Source organism: Hippocampus guttulatus, chromosome 1 (genome assembly GCF_054856545.1).
Source record: "Hippocampus guttulatus isolate MCC_2025c chromosome 1, RoL_Hgut_1.0, whole genome shotgun sequence".
NCBI lineage: Eukaryota > Metazoa > Chordata > Actinopteri > Syngnathiformes > Syngnathidae > Hippocampus > Hippocampus guttulatus.
Window position 1 is genome coordinate 25,022,824 of NC_141261.1, and position 20,018 is coordinate 25,042,841.

The window sequence follows — 20,018 nt, forward strand, 5'->3', positions numbered from 1 at the left end:
ACCATCCTTGCCTCCGAGGCACCCAATAAAATACATTTCTAAAAAGCATCGTTGTCACCAAAGGCGGACGAGGAGCACAAGAAGCCAATGCTAATCGCAAAGTTAATGTCCGTTTGCCAAAACCGGAAACGAAACGGTTTTGTCAGCCAGGACGAGGCGCTCATAAGGTCAAAAGTATCTTATTTAATATATTCAATATTTCTAATATCATGTATGTCTTGCATTTGTTTGCTCTGTTTTGCCTACACAATGACACGCCTCAAAATAACGTCAGCTTTGTTTTTAAAATCAATTTAGCCTTGCTAAGGACGATTGTTTGTTCAATTTATGTCATGACATAGAAAAAAAAAGCAGACATACGTTTATACGAAAATGCAACATCGAAGTGAAAAGAAACAGTGAGAACAATACGTTTGATTCCTTCAGTGTCTTTTACCAGGAAATATTTACTTTTCATTTTTAGATGACTTCAAACTTGCATTACATATTTTTTACGTGTAAATTGAAATTACAGTAGGTACCATGACTGTGAAGGCATCCAGTTTATATCATGACATGGATTTTGGCTGTGCCCTCAATCTCCATTTGAAGCAACAATATGAAAAACAATTTACATCTGATCTTACATGTATATGCAATGAATGAGTAAAGTAGTGTAAAAGAAAAATATCATTTTTGGTTTCAAACAAAATATAATTCACTGTATATACAGTATGTATGACAGCAAGCACCTTTTGCTGCATTGAACCAGTTTTTTAAAAAACTTGAAAAGGACGTCCTCCCTCACGCCGCCTCTGTTGTGCCCTAACATTATTCGGGTAACAGCTTTTAATCTTTTGATGGTATGATGCAAGTTTGTGTCACATTTGTAAATGTTAATGCAAATAGTAAATATTGCCCTGGAGTTTAATTGGGGGGGGAAAATCATGAATTGAAATTGTAATTTTGTTAAGAAATACTACAATTCAATCTTTTCCTGAAATCATTTAGTCCTATTGCCAAACTAAACAAAGTGTTGTGAATTGAAAATAACCTCATAACTTCGCCTTAAGGAAGAATCTGTTATTTGAAATTTGTGACAGCTAACACACATGAAATAAAAAAACAAAAAACAGGCAGGTGAACAAATAGCATTGATGTCATTCATTCACCGCCAATCTCCAGTTCAGTTACAATGCATATAAAGTTCATCGTTGAGGTACTTGATTGACAGGTGATCACAGGGTGCTTTCGGTGCATTTAATGGACACGCTCACAGCGTGTTAATCTTAAGCATTTGGCAGGGTTTCAACCAACACTCTTCTCCATGGTTTGACAATTTATTTTCACTTTAGAGGGACTTCCAATAAAATGGCCTGTGCCCTGTGGCAGCAGTGTCTTGACCTATGCCTGATAATCATTTCAGCCAATACAGTAATATGAAGTTGCTGATCACCCCAGAATGTCCACCACGGCAAAGTGACGACAAGTGTGAGTGAGAGCGCTTGCTTGGCTGAGCACTCACACTCAGTGACCCCCACTCCCCCCCACCCAGGCAGGGCTTGCTTGTTGTTACTACAAAAGCAGCTCAGCCCTAACCAGTTGCAGGTCAAAGGGTGGCATAAAACCAGTGTCAGTGTGAATAAGGCACAACACGCCTCTGTCGAAAAGTGATTTTGAAAATACTGCAACGATGCCCTGATGTTCATTCTAGTCATGATTGGGAACCTTATTGAGATTCTTCCTCCTTCTTTCATCTCAGTCGTTTGTTACTTTGGACCTGGGCAGCATTATAAATGCAAAACCAGCTAAAATACTTTGCGCATGTGTTTTTAACATTAATATTTTAGTTAATGTGCTCGCTTAAAAGTGATTGTGATTAGATCTTTGTTATCCAAAAGGGAAGGAAACATCGAAGTAACTTATGTGGCCAAGTTAAACGTATTCAAAAAGTGTGCGAAGCAGATGCATGACATGACAAATGATTTTCATGAGAATCATTTTACTACTTTGATGGCAAGTAGCCGTGACTTGAGTGATGTACAGTACAACACACATTGTGTAGCAATAATTGTTGCAGTTGAAACACGCATACTTTCTTTCTTATCGAATGGCCACCCCTTGTCACCATGTAGCTCAGCCACTGACGAAAATTCCAATTAATTGGCCTTCCATAAACTTGATTGGATGATAAAGTGCTCTATCTATCTATGAAACCCTGTGAACAAACACAGGAGACAAAGCGGGGAGTGTTTCTGTCAGTCCATCAGGTCCATCGGTACTTGACCCGGTCCGTGACGATTACACTGACGGACAAAAACCCACTTTTGTCAGTGTTTAGTCCGTCATTGCCCACTTCTGGTATGTTCGTTTGTTGTGAGGGGTGATTAGTGAGGCGAGGCTACATCCAAACCTTGCAAGCAGTTTTAACACTGCAAACTCTCCCTTTAAGAGCTCCTTTAGATATGTCAGGGTAAGATAAGAAGTCTGACGATGGGTAAACGGTGCCTCGTTGAAGAACAACATAAACTAATGTATGGAGTTTAACTTACAAAGAAATGTCTTCAGTGCGCTCTCATGTTGTAACCGTGACGATCTGTACTTTGCCTTTGGCTACAATGAGGGCCACAATTGAACCGCATGCATAATTCATCTCTGAATAATAACCCCTCGTCTTAGAGAATATTACAATATTTGGGAATCATTAATAAATGATGCCTTCACGTTCTTTGTGCCAAAGGTTTGACAAGAATTAATGGAAAATCTCTCAGGCAGTTGAAATGACTGCGGAGCGAGTGTGGCAGGCCATTTTCTTTTCATGTAAATGCAGAACTGTTCCACATGAAAATGCATGCGAGGTGTCGGCGGGAAAGCAGCAACGTTTGCATTCGCCAATTTGCATTCGTGTTGTGTTGCAGTAACGTTTTACGTGTGCGATTGTGGAGATTTTGGACGCCGTGTCGACCGAGCTGTGAAAGGAATGTGAGGGTGATTGAAATTTGACTGAATAAGCAGAATGTCGGCCACGATCTTAAATATCATCCCTAATTAAGCCAGTGAGGGAGCTGTCACAGGCCTGATGGATGTTTGCTCCAGCCACATAATTCTGTAATTAATCAAAGCTCACCGTGAAAAGGTTGGCCCACACCTTGGGCAACGCAGATAGTCCCAGTTCGGACTGCCATGCTTTCACTCATCCGTTTGCATGTTTGTCCGACAATCGGTGGTAGTGGAGGGGCGTTCAAATATTTCTGAGATTTTCTTTTTGTGAACCTCTGAGATACACACACACACATGGTCAGAGCCTCACTGTCTGCACTCAGCTAAGATTTACTCTCCCAGGGTGGAATTTCTCTTTGAAGGGCCCATTTCGCCCCCCGCCTTTGACAGGCGAGGTGAGGTGAGCAGGTAGAGAGCCAGCTATCAGTTTCCTCCAGCCTGCACACAAGGCAGCACTCGTACATTTTAGCTCTGGGCCGACTCCATGAGCGCTCTGTCTCGCGGAGATGATTTCCAACCTGGATAATTTCTGCACTTTGTGTTGGAAGATGGAGTGTTATAAGCCCCTTCCTGATCTCCTCCCCATCTCCCTCACTTAAAGAGGTCCATTGTTAAGTGCCGGGGCCCTGCGGGTGCTGTAAAACAGACGGCGGAGGGAGATGTCTCCCATGAGGGGGCGGAGGGGACAAGCACACTCCCAGCAGCCTTCGGGCTGATCTCATGCAGCCAAAGCTCATGCTTTAATCAAAGAACTGGTCAATAGCAAGACGAAGGTGCTAAAGGCTATGACCCCTGCGCTGAGAAGGATGGAGCGATGAAAGCAGGCTTTCCTTCCCTTTGAGGAAGCAGATGTCAACTGTGGAGTGGGTTTTGCAAATTCAGTCTTCCTGATTCCATCTCCTTGAAATGTTCTCAACTCTAAAATGTGAAGTGAGCAATCACACTGCTGCAGGACCATGTCTGCTCTTGTGACGTCACTCGAGACCCGGCTTTTCTCCACACATAAAGCGACACTGCCCTCATGTGGCAAAAACTGGCATTGCTTTGCTGCATCTTCATTGTGACCTTTCCTCTTCCGTTACTGTACACTGTAGGACATTTAGGCGTTGAAACTAATCAAGAATTGTGTATGAGCAGTTTGTGTGTTGTGCAAGGTCAGCCAGCGTTAGTGAATAGCAACAAAAATTTTACAAATAATTGTAAAACTATGCAAAAATCCATGGAGACAAACATTTTCGCTCACATTCACTGAGGGGCAACTGAGCCACTCAGTGCACATCCACAACCATTAACAAATTTCACTCTCAAATCATGTGCCAGTGAATATTTTTTTGAAAGGTGAATATGTACGATTAAACAAGTGAATATAGCATGCACTTATTACAAAACGAATTGTTTTATTGAGATTTAGGGCTCTCAAACTTCATGCACAATGCTGTTTAATCAACTGTAAAATATACATCATTTCACCCGAATGCCTAATAACGAAATGACTAATAAGGGTGGCGTTTACACCTATATAAATGCAGACAAAAACAATCATGGTAACGTACAGGAGAGTATGAGGTGGCTGCTTCTGAATTAGATTTCCAAATGACAGGGTGATCCACCTTCAAATCACACTGGAAAACAGACTACTTTGTAAATATTGAGATTTGGGGGAATGTAGGTCCCACACATCACTTTTCTACTTAGAATACAATGAAAAAATATTTCTATTAACTTAATGAGCAGAGGGCAATGTCATTCACTCATCCCGGCCCCTTTCATGTAGTCTAACTATCAAAGCAACGCAACTACAGCAAACTGAATGAGGGGAAAAAAAGTTTTATGTCTTAAAAAAAAACCACTACTTACACGTCATCTTCAGCGAAGATGCTAAACTGTTTTAAGAAACTAGAGATTAAAGGACATGGCACAGTGTTTTCACATTCAATCATGTTGAGCCAGAGGTGGAGCGCTTATTTGTCTCGGACTAGAACTACAACGAAACAGCTCAACTGGCCTACTTCCTACAAAATGTCTGGAAAGGATGAATGAATGCCAAAAACTGAACAGACAGATTGACAAACTGAACTAGATCTCGAAGAAGAGGTTCATTTGTGAAGTTACAATGATTTGTGTGTGTGTGGGGGGGGGGGGGGGGCAGAGAAGTAGAAACACAGCAGAGGTCCAAATGCATATTTTGATGTGATATGAGTCTTAGTTTTGCCATTGCAATTGTGTCATTTTAATGTGGCTTATTGTAACAATTCCTTTAAATGTACATATCTATATGTACATTGATTTTCACTGACATCACAAAACCTACATTATATGAGTTGCTAATTACTAAAGCAAGGTCACGCAGTCTTGCTTGACGGAGACAGTTACACAACAAGCCGTGCCGCTCTTGACCTAGCCGAAGGTCCAAATGGAGAAGCGGGGCTTGATTTGTGGGCTCAGCAGGACAATCAAAAGATGTGCTGCGTAACCATCTGCAGCCAGGACTGTCAAAAACACCAAAAGTCTTCAGTGTGATGAGACGTGAGAGCATGTCATCCATTTATTGCCATCATGATGTTAGGAGAGAGCGCCCCGTTGACAAGACGCCAAGTCGTCTTTTACTCTCTGATCTCAACAACTAAGAGAAGAAGATAAAAAGGTATAAAAATCCATGACCGAACTAGCGTAATCTGGTTGTGTTAGCTAGGTTGTGTTCAGATTTCGCTGATGTCGTGGCTCAAAGTTATTGAGTCACCGACTGTCCAAAAGGTCTTTGTGGTCTTAGGTGGGTGGGGTCAGACAGTCAGGCGGCTGTTGGAGGGGTGTAAGGGGCTCCAGGAAGCAGTGTGGCCAGATGTGCCCTGCGAGTATGCCGATGAGCGACTATCACAACGCTGGCTGTCGTCTTTGTTGATGCCGGCTGTACACAAGCGCCGGTGCCTCAGCAGCCGGTCTGTCCGTGAGAAGGTCTGCGGGCCGAGTCGAGAAAGATGACTGTTAGTTAAGCTTGGGTACTTTTTCACATCTTACCAAATATTGGTCACATGGAAACCATCCGCCCGACACGCAAACAGCAGGCAACAGTGCCACGCTCATCCTCTGGAACACTTCAGAATAAGCATTTATCCAATAACATGACATATGTATTTCACATAGATCAAGCTGAGACAGATTGTTACAAATCTTAATGTATGCACGTCGCTACAGAAGTGCCACTTTTGCTCTCTGACAAAGCAATCAGCTGACGGAAATGTGCTGACATCATTAAGGGTCAGCACTGTGGCCTTGTGAGGACAACTTTGAAATGGGATTGTTTCAAGACTCAGTTCCAATAAAGTTACAAGGTCCAGCACGAATGATTGCGGAGGCCCAGGGCACAATTGGACTGACATGGCAGCACGAGGATCTTAAAATCTGATTGGACATAGCATTTTTTCTTTTTAAATCTCGAAAAAACATGGTCCTGAGAGGGCTGTGAATGGTGACCCAGTTTGAGTCGATGTTTTCTTCTCTTTACAATCTATCACCAGGTTTGATGGTTTCTAACACTGTATATCAACTGCGGAGATAAACAACCTGTCTGAGATTTATGCTAGCATTTGTGTGTGAATGTGGTTTGAGCAGTGAAAAATAGCCGTCCTGCCGACTTCCTGTTCGTGATATGCCAAGAGTCCCATGTAATTACGAGCCCTTTATACCCTGAATATGCATCACTCTCAAAAAACAGTTCCTACTTATACACCGGCAGAATGTAAATACAACACAATTCCAAGTTATCCAAAATGTGATAATACATCAGCTGTCAGTCGGTTATATTTTGATTCCACAAGGATTTACATCTCAACTCAACCTTATGCTTGCGCTTATACACTAGAATTGGAAGGCCAATCGTTTCACTTGAAAATACATGAACATGTTTAAAAATCTGTTTATTCCACGACAACCGAGTACTCTTCATGCCGAGCGCGGTGTCTGGGTGCACGCGCTGTTTTAATGTTTTTTTTTTTAAATCATATTTTTGAGCAGGATTTCACAAGCGGGTCAAACAGCAGCAGAAATGTTGTAATTTGCGATACAAGTGCTGCTCAGTTGGTGGTGTCCGCTGTGCCTCCAAAGTCGCGCATGACGGCCATTGTTCCCATCTGGTCCCCACTCAGAGGTCATTTTGTACAAATCATTTATTTGACACTTTTTCAACGGAATATCTTCGTATAAAGGCAGTGAAGCCGTTCAAGTGTTAAACTAATTAATTAAAAAAAAAAAAAAGGCGGTACTTGAGTGTTCAATGTTTGGGGTCCATATACCAACCGAGTAGATGATGACATTCGACAACCTCCTGCAAAGCAAGTGTGAATTCTCTTGATTTATTCGTAGCACACTGCAGGAAGGTTTGATTGGAAAGCATTGTTCATTTGGAAGTGGTTTTGCACAAGTTTCGTTTTGGGCTTATGTCCCACTCCTGGACCAAGTTTTCTGAGAACTATCCCCTCCGCAAAAACAAAAGACAAGATGAACACAATAATTGGGAATAAATAAGAATAATTTCATGAGAATAAATATTCTAAATTAGCATTTTGGCTAACCACCTGTGGTCAAAGTTGCAGCTATGCAGTGCAGTTTGATTCGTCTTCAAACGACAGCCACAGTAACATTTTGAAGTTTTTATGAAGACCTTTCGCATAGTTTTGAGTAAAACTGATCATTCTTAATTTTACAGATTGATCACCTTTCATCCAGTTCTTGTATTGTTGTGCGGGTTTGTCAGCGAACGTTGTGGCTGGAGGAGAGTCTGACTAACCTGATTGCAACGATCGCACTGGTAGGGCTTCTCGCCGCTGTGCACCCTCTTGTGTCGGTCCAGGTGGTAGCGCTGAATGAAGCGCATGTCGCAGCTGTCACAGGCGTAAGGCTTTTCCCCTAGCGACATCCACAACACACAATTACTTGTGGGCATTTGCCACGACTGGCCACACAGTAAACATAATGCACTGTATACAGTATGCCACCACTTGAAAACAGAAGACTTTGTTGCCGATTTGGGTTTTTGTGACGTTTTCATCGAACTCCAGTGGGCTTACTGAAAACCCACAGTCAGCAACAGCAGATCAACTTTAAGCAACAGATATTTGAACACAAACGGTGCAGACATATAATACTATATATTCTTGATCCCCTGCAAAGAACGAATCTTCATCCTATCAAGTCATTGGGCATAATCCTGTGCTGCCAACTGGTAGGGAACAGTTTAAGGATATGTGAAGATGCAAACTTTTTTTTTTTTAATGGAGGGTGATGCAGTTTGTCGCTCCTCACCCGTGTGTGTCAGTATGTGTCGCTTGAGGTGGTAGCTGCTCCGGAAAGCTCCGTAGCAGTGGTCACAGATGAAGTTCTTCTGTACTTTTAGAGAACTGTCATCATCCATGTCGAGCTGCTGCAATAAAGGCTACCGAGGATGACAAAATGAGAATGTTTTTTTCCGTCCCCAGTCATGGATTATTCATATCGTGCCATATTATTGTGCATTAATGTGCACGCTCCAGAAGCTCAAACATACCCGCACTTCCTCCTTGACTTTCACAGATTTTTTGTGCTTTTTCTTGTGCACACTCTGGCTGCTATGCATGTTCTTCCCATCCAATATTCTGGAGGTATGGTAATCCCCATCCTTTTGGATCAGCTGGGAGAGAAAATAAATGTACAAATTAGGGTTGACCGCAAGGGCATCGCACTAGCCACAACATTAGGTACACCCGGACCATCGAGTAAGAGCCTATACAAGAGTTGTAAGACAACTTCTGTCAACACGATTGAGTTGTGTACACGATTTTACTACTTGTCTGCAGCCTGCCCCAAATGGTTGTGCAACCCACTTTGGGAACCAACCGACCAAGAAAGAATGCCTCCCTCATCTACAGCATTCTCATCAACTAAATATTTAAAATACTGGATTCTGTCTGTAGTAAGAAAGGGTGGGAAAAACATTGGGGTGAGCAAAAAGAAAATGTTGATTCTTACTTGTACTTTGATCTCCTAATTTTTTTTTTTGGAGTACAATCAAATGAAATCATATCACTGGTGAATGGCTTCACTCACCAGTGGTGGACAGCTCCCTGTCGACATATGGCCCACGTTGGCTTGCGCGTGGTGACTTTGGTGTCCGTGGTGGCTGTGGCTGTGGTGCGAGTGGCTTTGGTGACCCTCAGAAGTTGCCCGGTGCCCGTGACCCATGGATGACATCATCTTCTTTTGACCTGGAATGTTGTTGGCTTGCATCAGGGCCATGCTGGACAGCACCGCCTCGCAGCCCAGCAAGCCAGCCTGGCAACACAAACAACAGCATCAGAGCAGGTTGTGGGACTTCTTGTAGGGACTGTGAAAGAGTGCTAAAGGGGCTGAAGTAAGAAACGAAAATGACAGTCCTCTGTCTAAGGACACAACTGGAAATGGTTTTGATTCTGCACAGGAAGAGACTTGCACTAACCCATTTCATATGATCTCGAATAGAGTTGTTTGAATGGTGTGTCATCGCCGTGCTTTTGATTTTGTGTGTGATGGGTGGGGAGGGGGTGTGAGAGGGGGCAGAGTTGACCTCAGTCAGGGTGAGGACTAACAGAAGAGATGGCACACACCCAAATGCTCACGGAGGCCAAAGCCTGAAAGTAGAGGCATGACAAAATAAAGCTGTGTGCTTCAATCAGGAGCTTTCTTTTTCGTATTTGCAAGTTCATCAATTCAGCACGCACAACAGCGATGAAATTGAGGTGAGGTCTCACACTGAAATGTGCAGCTTATCAGGCAACAAAGCCCCCAATGGTTTGAGTGCATACTAGTGCAGAAAACATTTTGGATAAAGGCGAAATTAAAAACTACATTTAAACTCAAGACAACTGTTTAGTTGAATTTTCTTTGGCGCAGTGCATTTTCCTAATTTACTACTCTGATTTCACTACCTTCTACATTAAAAAAAAAAAGGCTTGGTGCCCAAGACGAGCGAAAAAATATTTACAGGTATTTCTTCTTGTAATTATAAATAGTTTCACTGTATTTGTGCAACTCTGCAAAGTATACAGTTTTGATTCAATTTTAAAATACACTAAACAATTACGGCAAAACATTTTTAAGGCCACCGTAGCGCCTTCAACTTAAGACATGACCTCAATAATAAACATGACAGGAATGCAGGCACTAGTTGCAAAGTTTAATCAAAGTTGGATGCACTATTATCTTAATTGTCTTGATGATTCATTTGTACATAACCTTCAAGAATTCAAGCTGACTATTGATGGTTATTATAAGAGCAGCTGCTTGTTGGTGTGATTAGCAGATCAATGGTCCAATCAGTCGACAAATCACAATTATTGTTGGTGATTAGTTGATGAGCAAAATGATCATTTATGGCAGCCCTAGACTTTGGACAAACTACTGCACGTGGCTCTAATGTGCCGAACACAGTTTGCGTTTTAATCCGAACTAGTTTGATTCCATATTGTGTAAACCTGTGATTCCCAACCTTTATTGAGCCAAGGCACATTTTTTAAATTCGAAAAATCGAACGGCACACCACCAAACCAAATTGTCACAAAAAGAGGATACATATGTCAATTTCATACTTTTTGTCATCTAATAGAAGATCATTTATTTCTTCATTGCTGGGATGGATAAATGGACAAATCTACATTATTTGTTAGTAGTAAATAATGTTCTCGTCATTTAAGTGAAATTTGAGAAGTTCCCGCGGCACGCCGTGAGAGCTCTCACCGCACACTCCTGTGCCACGGCACACTGGATGGGAATCACTGGTGTAACCACGCTTCAGTGTTCTATTATTAGCAAATGATAAATTATCTCCCAAAAGTCCTCCGAATACTGTAACAATTCAAGTCCCTTTGCCTTGGTTATGCTCTGGCCTTTCATTTGCAAGAATCATCGATTTTGCTGAAGCAAACATCACACATTTACAACTATGCAAGTTTGCTAGCTAGCAACTTACCACAGAACAGGTTGGGGTTAAAAATTGCCCCGGCGGAACTCTATCAAAACGGACGCGTGTGGGTCGTCGTTTCTGGTTTTAAGGGCGACTACTAAAAGTGTGACGCCAAAAGACGAAGTCCGACCCGAATGAACCCGAAAAGGCGAATAGTTAGCTTGCTAGCTAGTTGTTCTGTTTGGGGGAGGGGGAGGGGGGGGCTCTTTCAGGACGGAGACCCCCACCCTCCCCCACCCCAGACGACACAACAAGAGCCAGGCACAAGGCACACGCAAGGAACACACAAGGCACAGCAGGCAGGCAGGGCGTGCGGGCTCACAGAGCAACACAAAATATGACTGCGGGCTCCGCTGCAACCTTCACACACCCGAAAGTAGCCCACTAACCTAACGATTGTCCATAGACGGCGAAACTGTGCTCCTGGAGCGATTACTTACCTTTTAATTTTTCACAGTTTTGTGGATTATTACTTGACGCACTTCCAATTTTTTCTCAGTTTACAAACACTGACAGGAAACGCTACCGGAAGTGTTCCCCGAGGAAGTTTTCTCATTGGTTACAGTCGTAGCCACGTGATCGCCTCTGAGTGACCGGTATATGCGGCCATATTCGGAAGGGACTAATGACGTCAATGTTCAGGCTGAAATAAGACGCTCTGGAAAGTCAGTGTTTTACAACATTTATTAAGACGAGGCACATACAGTATTTTAAATTGGAATGTAATCACAGCCCACTGCCAAACTAAACTGTGTAAAATGTCACAAAAAGTATAGACATGGGGTTACAAGAGGTAAAGACGTTTTATTTTGGACAAACAAACAAACCAGCCAACCAACAAAACAAACAAACAAAAAGAACTAATAGCTTTACTATTTGAATAACACAGAAATGACCATTTAGTATCATATTTTCTCCCCTACATTTACACATGCAGTACGGTATACGCTCAAACAGTGCTTGGCATTCATGAAATTACACGTCAATAACAGCGCATTAATTTAAAAAAAACCTTTGTCTTTGACCAAAAAATTTAACTCCAATTATAGTACTGCAACCATAAAACTTTAAACTGACTAGTCAGAATAGACAGATATTCAAACGTTCCACTTTCGACGAGCTATATTTCAAGATCACAATTAATTGTGTAAAGGTGAATTTTTTTCTTACGGTCATAGTGTGTGCTTATATACAGAGGGTGGATGAGTAAACTACTGGACAACAATATATTGTAGCTATACTGTACTGTCTTGTAATGTATGACTGTCTGTCTGTCTGTCAGTGTTTTGATGACATCTAGTGGCTGTTAATAAACTGACACATATACTGTACTATATCGAGCTACCAACCTGTATGTATGTATCGTTTTGTAATGAAACATTTTTTGTGTTTATTTATTTGGGTTTACGTATCATGAATTTATTTTATTTATCTTAAATGAACGGGACACTCCTGATTTTAAAAAAATGCTGTTTTGCTCAGGTGACATTAATTCATACAGCAACTGTATTTGTTGAAGCATTTATTTTGTTACTCATTTCATAACAGCACTTATAAATTTGAACAACCACAACAGCAACAGTGCCAAGCATCACTTAATGTTCAAGTTAAGTCAAATGTACTTATCCCTATTAATCACAAAAGAGTTTAAAATGCTTCACAGGTCCACGATGGACAAATATTAACGTCATGCCTTGATCGAAACTGATCAAAAGGGGGCAAGGTAAAATTATAAAACTATACAGTATTGGGGAAAACCTGAGAAGGGACCACAGGTCGAGGAAATCCCCCTTCCACGATCAGGACCAGGGCACTCATTTGTGAAAAGAGTGCGTAGAACAGGTCGTACATTCGCTCGTACCACTGAAAGTTACAGTTTGCATAACAACAAGAAAATCCATATTTATCAAACGTGCGGACATTTGCACACCCGTACGTAATGTGTGTCGATAAGTCCCACGAACTGCTACGCACTGCCATTCACCATATCTAGCAGCAGCAATCCATTGAAGAAATCCAAAATGATGGCAAAGGGGGCGGAGAGAATCTCTGAAAACCGATGTTGATGGTACGTACCTGGCTGAGAAGTGGAAACAAATATATTCTCCTTGAAACAGTTAATACAGGCCTTACTACTGAAAAGAGGACACGCGCGCGCACACACACAGACACACACACCCACACACACGGACACTCACACACACACACACACACACAGACACACACACACACACACACACACACACACACACACACACACACACACACACACACACACACACACACAAACGGTTTGACCTGAACGACTTTGAAAGACGTGCATAAATACAAATGATTATTAGCTACTGCGACTATTAATGTGTCGGTTAATGGTTGTAATTACGTCTAACGTTTTGGTGAACCTACAACAAAAACATTATCCCCTGAAAACAATTAGAGTGACTGTTTACTTGGTTCAGCTCCGGGAAATGACAAATCAATACCTAATTCTTGGCTAGATATTTGCTTTGTTGGGAATAAAAATCCCCCAGAACCCATTTCATCCGCACACAGTGAGTCAATGTGTGTATTAACAGTCGGAATAAATCAATTTTCTCAGCCTGCAGTGGGTGGAAAGAATATTAGGCTACCATTTTTATTCTTGTTACATTTCCTTCCAGGTGAAGGTGCGGTACAGGGCAGTAGGCCCACTTATTTTTCTTCTACATTCAAACAGCCGTATTGTGTTGCGAATTTTAGTGTGCATAGCGCACTTGATTTATTATGCAGCAGATGGAGCATAATTGAACTGGTATTTACATTTTTGCAGGCCACATTTCTCATGCTGACAAGTGACACTACACATTAATTTCCTTCTGGGTGTTTCTGTCCTAATTCGACAGGCCTCTACACCTAGGAAATTGATAATTCTATGTATATGGCTCTCTGTGTGAATGTTTACGTACAGAGGACAGCGGTAGAGAGCAGTGCAGAGTGACACAGGAGGATGAACACATTCAGAACTCGGAGAGCATCAGGTGCCTGCAACCAGATGGCCGTGTGAAGAAGATGCAGAGGAGTCCGAAAGTGCTTGAAAATGAGTTTTCACTCTGCGTAATACCATGAGAGCCGCTATTATCTTTTTGGTACTGCAGGATGCACATCGATTATCATTCAACATGTACATACAGTAAGCTGGAGCAATGTTATCGGCGACTCCATTAAGGGGTGTGAATAATTTAAACGTGTGCGTGCATGTCTGTGCGTGTGCATGTGTCATCACCACTGCTTTGATTAGGCAGAAAAATCCCTATCAACGTATAGTTCTCTCTATCAGACCAAACACAGGGAAAGGCCTGACTTTTGTTATGTACTGTATCTCACGACAGTGCATAGGCCCCTCACATTTTTGTAAATGTTTTCGTTTATATTTTTTGTGGGACAACACAGAAGGAATGACGCTGCGTACTCATTTTGGTGAGATCCAGTGTTGCATGTCTGCGTGGAAAGTGGGTTATGATGTATTGTATGCATGTGTGTATGTTGATGTGCGTGTGGTAAAGAACAAGAGTGGACAAATGTTTAAGAAAAAAAACATTTTTTACATGCTTTAATTTCCGATTGTATCGTAAGAAGGCCTCGTTTTAAGATTTTCGAGTCAGAAGTAATGTATACCCCAGTCTTCATCTGCATCATCGCAAAAGCAAAGCAGGAAAGTGTGTTCAGTAGGGACTCAGGTCAACCTCATGAGAGAGCTCTTATCCTTGTAAAGTGGAATTTTTGCTGTCCTGCAATTTTTTTTCCATTCAAGCGTTTCTGGTTATGCTTGTGGTTGTTTCTGCAGCAGATCCATGCAACCTCTCTTTTTCTCCACATGCATGCCATAAGGGCCAAGTAACATTTACAGCAGTATTACTACATAACATACATTTCTTTCGTAACTTTGTGCTATTTATCTTTGCAGAAACATAATTTAGAAGGGTACTGTATTATGCAAACAAATGAAATGGAAATTAGATGTTAAGTGTTCACTCTTAAGTCAAGTCAAATTTATTTATATCACAAAAAGTCTCAAAGGGCTTCAAGGGCTTCACATGCCCACAGTTGACAAATCAAATATTAACGACATCCCCTGATCTTTACGGAGCCCCTAAGGGGACATGGAAGAAAAAAAAAAGAATTTGCATTCCCTTGCAAAGTTTTGTGTTGCTTCGCAAAGATTGCGAGATCACGCAAATTTTGCATTCCCTCGCAAAGATTGCGACATAATTTTTTTTTAAATGCGCATATTTGAATTTATGGGTCAGCTGGGCTAATGTAGTATCTCATGCGTTGCTGATTGAGAGATGACACGACTTCGGCAAAGGAGAGAATTGTGAAGAAGGACTTGGAAACTGTTTTAAAGCGCAAGAACAGATTTAATGTCTTTGTATTTCAAGCCATTTTTAAAGTAAAATTCCATTAAACCCGCCATCCATGTTTGTTGTTTTCAGTTACCCAGAAGATGACCCAGCAGTACATTGATGTGCATTTTAAAAAAGCATCCCTTACGAAACAAAACAAAACAAAACAAAAACAAAAAAACTTTGCATGATCTCGCGGGAATGCAAACTTTGCAAGGGAATGCAAAACTTTGCGAGGCAATGCAAAGTTTTTTTTTTCTTCTTCCATGTCCCCTTAGGGGCTCTGTACATCTTCAGCCCCAGTAGGACAAAGAAAAACCTCCAAAAACCCAAACTGGGGTTGACTCGACTACCACCTGTTGGTCACTTGTAAGTTTCTAACTCACAGCCAAACATCGACTTTGTCCTTTGGCAATCTGTAATGGACTTTTCCCATAATGAGACCAACCAACCAAACAAAGTTCGTCCTTTGGCAATCAGTCTTTTTTTTTTCTCTCGCCATATCGTGGTTCACTATTCGAGTTTAAAATCGAACATATCAAATTTTAAATCTCAGAATATCTTGTTTACTAATTTTTACATTGTATTTTCTTATTGTCTGTACAGTGTCCTTGGGTGGCATGAAAGGCGCTTTTAAATAAAATGCATTATTATTATTATTATATTATTAATCTAACATCCCCACAAAAAAATGAGAGACTCGTGCATCAGAGCATTTTTGAGGGGAACAGATTCCGGACCCAGTGTTCTAATGCTATGATTTGGAAGTCTGTTTTCGGTGGCTTAAACAGTACAATCATTGTTTCCCTGGTGTTCAAGTTTGGGAGATGACTCCTCCATGGCAGGTGCAGGCACATTTTTGTTTGTAAAGCACTGCACATAGCAAGTCGATCTCCATACCATACAGATAGTCACCTTAATGCTGGACTGAAGCCCGCAGACCACAGATTGACTCCCTCGGCTATGAAAATGAAATAATATGCAATGAGTGGCTTACCTCAGGTCATTAAAGATGCCCTCATTCAGCAAAAAGTGGCACATCGGCGTGCACTGATCAACTGGGGCCGTGTGGTTGCTGCAGACATGATAACGACATGCTAATTAAAAAGCCATTTGTGCAGTGGAAGCCCAATTAAAGGCCTAATTTCTGATAAGGCCCTCAGTTCCCACAGCAGCAAACCCACCGAGGAAGTATTTATTAAATGTTAATGGGGACTGTTATTAATATCCAGAGCAAACTGAATATCATTCACAATTTCTAAGGAGTAAGGCAGAATGTGAGAGAGCAGAGATGCCAGAGCCTATAACAGACAATGACCTGCAAAACAAATAATTAAAATGGTTAATGAAGTGTGATGCAACTGTATGTGTGTGTGTGAGTGAGAGAGAGAGAGAGAGAGAGAGAGAGAGAGAGAGAGAGAGAGAGAGAGAGAGAGAGAGAGATCACTTTAGCTCTGCTTGATACTTTGCACATTGTCTCACAGTTGTCACTGGGTGGTACCACCGCACTACGGTTCACTTACATTACGAAATGTCCTTGCATACCTATTTGTCATGTCCTTGTTTACGATGATACTAATGCAGCGTGTTATACCGGAGACAAATTCCTTGTGTGTTCTACATACTTGGCCAATAAAGATGATTCTGATTCTGATTCTGATTCTGAGATGGAGAATGTGTGTGTGTGTAAAAAGTGAGATAGTGTTGTGTGCTGTATTTTGTAATCACAAAAGATAATGCAGCTTCTGTACTACCTTTAGTATTCATATGTTGAATGTGTGTCTTTAAGGGGCGTGGCCCTGCAGGCCATCAGGCATTGCAATCCTGTTGGACAATTACCGTAAATTCCGGGCTACAGACCGCACCTGATTAAGAGCCGCATGCTCAGATTTATGAAGAAAAATCTATTTTGTAATTATATGCGCCGCACCGTACTATAAACTGCTGGCCAATGAGTAGGCGGGGGTTTGCTTCTGCGTCCCTGCCGCCGTGGAGCGCCTCCGGGTGAGGCGGCTGACGCGGTCCCCCGCTGAACCTCCGCAGAAAAAAAGCCGCAAAATTTCTCAAGGTTAAAATAATCTCCATATTTTTATGAGCATGATAAATGATTTTGCACAACGAAATTACGCTGAAACACATAACAAGAGGCCAGACAAAGAGAGATCTTGATGTGCATTTGTGTAATTACGAGGAGAAATACTGCAGCCCACTCGGCTTTAAATAGAATAATGCACATCATATACATGGGAAAATATATATGAAATTATTTCTATAGTCAGCCGCTTAAAAATGATCATCGTTGGCAGCTTTAGGCCCGATGCTGCGCGGCTCAAAACACAGGTAAAATGTGTTCTCTCGTGGCGGCTTGTTTTCAGTGTGACGGAGGAGCCACTTTTTTAAATTACAGTCCGAGTGAGAGGCAAATCAAATGTCAGAGGGTCTTCGTCCATATTTATTATTTCATCTGGGCTGATGGAATTCTCCGCTATCTTTGTTTGTGTGAATGTGCGGAACGAAGCAAGTTTGTCCTCGTAATTGAGAGGGAGCTGCTGACACAACGTCGTGCGTGCCCAAATAGACAGGCTTTTCCGTTTCATGAATCTATAACACCACGACGGCCCACCTTTAAAACCTTTAAAAGCTTTGGTTGTCTTTTTTCACTGGCTCAGTTGTTCTTGCCGGAGCCTCCACCTTCGCACCATCGACTCGTCTATGCCAAGAATACGGGTAGCAGCCTGATTTCCTTCTTTAACTGCCAGAGTGATCGCTTTTAGTTTAAAAGCTGCATCCTATGCTTTTCGCCTGGTATTGTCCATGTTGATCAGGGTTAGAAGAAAGACTGAAATAAGGAAGTTGTGATTACCGGTAATCATACAATTTCATTGGACCCCTGTGTACTACTCATTCATTTTATTGGTCGGCTGTTGCCGGGTAACACATTTTTCCCCCGCTATGGCAAAAAGAGCGGAAGTTGTGATTAGTCATACAATCTCATTGGACCTCAGTGAAAGACTCATTCATTTTATTGGTCCATGTTTTTCCCGCGATGGAAAAAAAACAATAAAAAAGCCGCTTCATATTACACGCCGCAGTGTTGAAAGTGTGGAAAAAAAGTAGCGGCTTGTAATCCGGAATTTACGGTAGTCTGTATGAGAGTGTGAGTTGTGGCCTTCAGCAGCTAATTGCTCGTCATTTTGCATTTGTTTGACTGGTTGTCCCATTCAAAAAATGCCTTAAATTGAAGTAGCGACTGTGGCTCTTCTTGCCGTCATGCTAATTTAGGGCATCACAAAACCAAGATATAGTTGGAAATTAATTCATACACATTTTACTGCTCATTGTGTTCCTGTCACGAGTGAGCTGCAGGCCATCCAAGCTGAGTTTGGTTGAGACGCAGTGTACTCGATAGCCAATTAGAGGGCACATGGAGAAAAAACATTCACTCCAATTTACATTCATCACTTCGCTTTACTTCACTTCACTTCATTTCACTGATAAAGCCTGTTTTTCGAATGTGGAAGAACGCTTATTTTCGTGGTACCTTTTAAAAAACACAAACAACTCAATTCAACTCAATTGTATTTATAGAGCACTTTAAAACAGCCATCATTGTATACAAAGTGCTGTACATGGAGCAAATTTCATATATACAACAATAAAACAAGAAATTAATAACGAAGACAGTAGAAAGCACAAAACAGTAAAACTAAGATCAAGTCTGAGTCATGCCGAGTCAAATGCCAAATACTGTAATACAAATGAGTTTTGAGGCGGGTTTTAAAGATGGGGAGCGAGGGGCTTGCAGAATGTTCAGTGGGAGGTAATTCTAAAGAGAGGGACCAGCAATGGAAAAGCCTCAATCCCCTCTGAGCCTCCGCTTAGTGCTTGGTACTTCTAATAATGTCTGGTCCGCAGACCTGAGGCAGGTGTGTAGGGGCGGAGGAAGATTAAGGCACTTCGATCAGACAATTATCAGAATCAGAATCAGAATCATCTTTATTGGCCAAGTATGTAAAACACACAAGGACGTTGTCTCCGGTATAACACGCTGCATTAGTATCATCATAAACAATGACATGACAAATAAGTATGGAAATTATGTGATGGCATGCAATTTTTGTCTGAATTCTTCTGCTGTGTTAACCTGCAAACAATACAACAGAAGTATGACTTGTGAGCAGAGTCAGAGAGCCCTGTAATAAATAGCGATCTTTTCAATGACAAATGTGTGTAGATGAACCGCTGCATAGCGTACAATGCATGTCTTGAGTCTTTTATTGGTCAATAAAATGCTCTGGCCGCAATCAGACTTAAATGTAGTGGCTTCCTTGGCAAGTTAGTTGTACTGCATGTGTGTGTGTGTGTGTGTGTGTGTGTGTGTGTGTGTGTGTGTGTCCAGGTCAGTATTAATAGGAGCCACAATATTCAGTAAATCAGTCCGACAGAGAAGACAAAGCACCACGTTCAAACTTGACTGAGCCAGGAGAGCAAAGACAGATGTGCTGTGGACGGTGTGTGTGTGTGTGTGTGGGGGGGGGGGGGGGGGGGGGATACAGTATTACACAATATATGTGCGCAGTAATCCCTTGTTTATCGCGGGGGTTACATTCCAAAAAGAACCAGTGATAAGTGAAATCCGTGAAGTAGTGAATTTTATTTTTTTACAGTTATCATACAATACTTAACTA

General features: G+C 41.7%; 1 protein-coding gene across 4 annotated transcripts; it reads right to left on the bottom strand.

Moving 5' to 3' along the window:
* Window positions 1-4,401: 4,401 nt before the first annotated feature.
* Window positions 4,402-11,486, bottom strand: znf740b (zinc finger protein 740b). Of its 4 annotated transcripts, none has more exons than XM_086122222.1 (7): window positions 11,389-11,477; window positions 9,446-9,617; window positions 9,058-9,282; window positions 8,519-8,641; window positions 8,278-8,407; window positions 7,763-7,881; window positions 4,402-5,933 (listed from the first exon to the last, which is right to left on the bottom strand). In XM_086122222.1, exons 2-7 carry the CDS (start codon window positions 9,488-9,490, stop codon window positions 5,760-5,762), a joined length of 816 nt encoding a protein of 271 aa, XP_085978348.1. In that variant the 5' UTR covers window positions 9,491-9,617; window positions 11,389-11,477; the 3' UTR covers window positions 4,402-5,759. The 4 variants fall into 4 exon arrangements, with proteins under 4 accessions (XP_085978348.1, XP_085978357.1, XP_085978366.1 ...); XM_086122231.1 differs by lacking the exon at window positions 11,389-11,477 and adding an exon at window positions 10,955-11,157; XM_086122240.1 differs by lacking the exon at window positions 9,446-9,617 and having other exon boundaries at window positions 11,389-11,486.
* Window positions 11,487-20,018: the final 8,532 nt, after the last annotated feature.

Bases quoted from the DNA above. Each gene is read 5' to 3' on its own strand.
- znf740b (XM_086122222.1), bottom strand. From the start codon at position 9,490: ATGACACACCATTCAAACAACTCTATTCGAGATCATATGAAATGG. The intron at 8,408-8,518 runs GTATGTTTGAGC...CATCCTCGGTAG, and splicing joins AAGTCAAGGAGGAAGTGCGG to CCTTTATTGCAGCAGCTCGA. The intron at 5,934-7,762 runs GTTAGTCAGACT...CTCGGCCCGCAG, and splicing joins AGTGCGATCGTTGCAATCAG to ACCTTCTCACGGACAGACCG.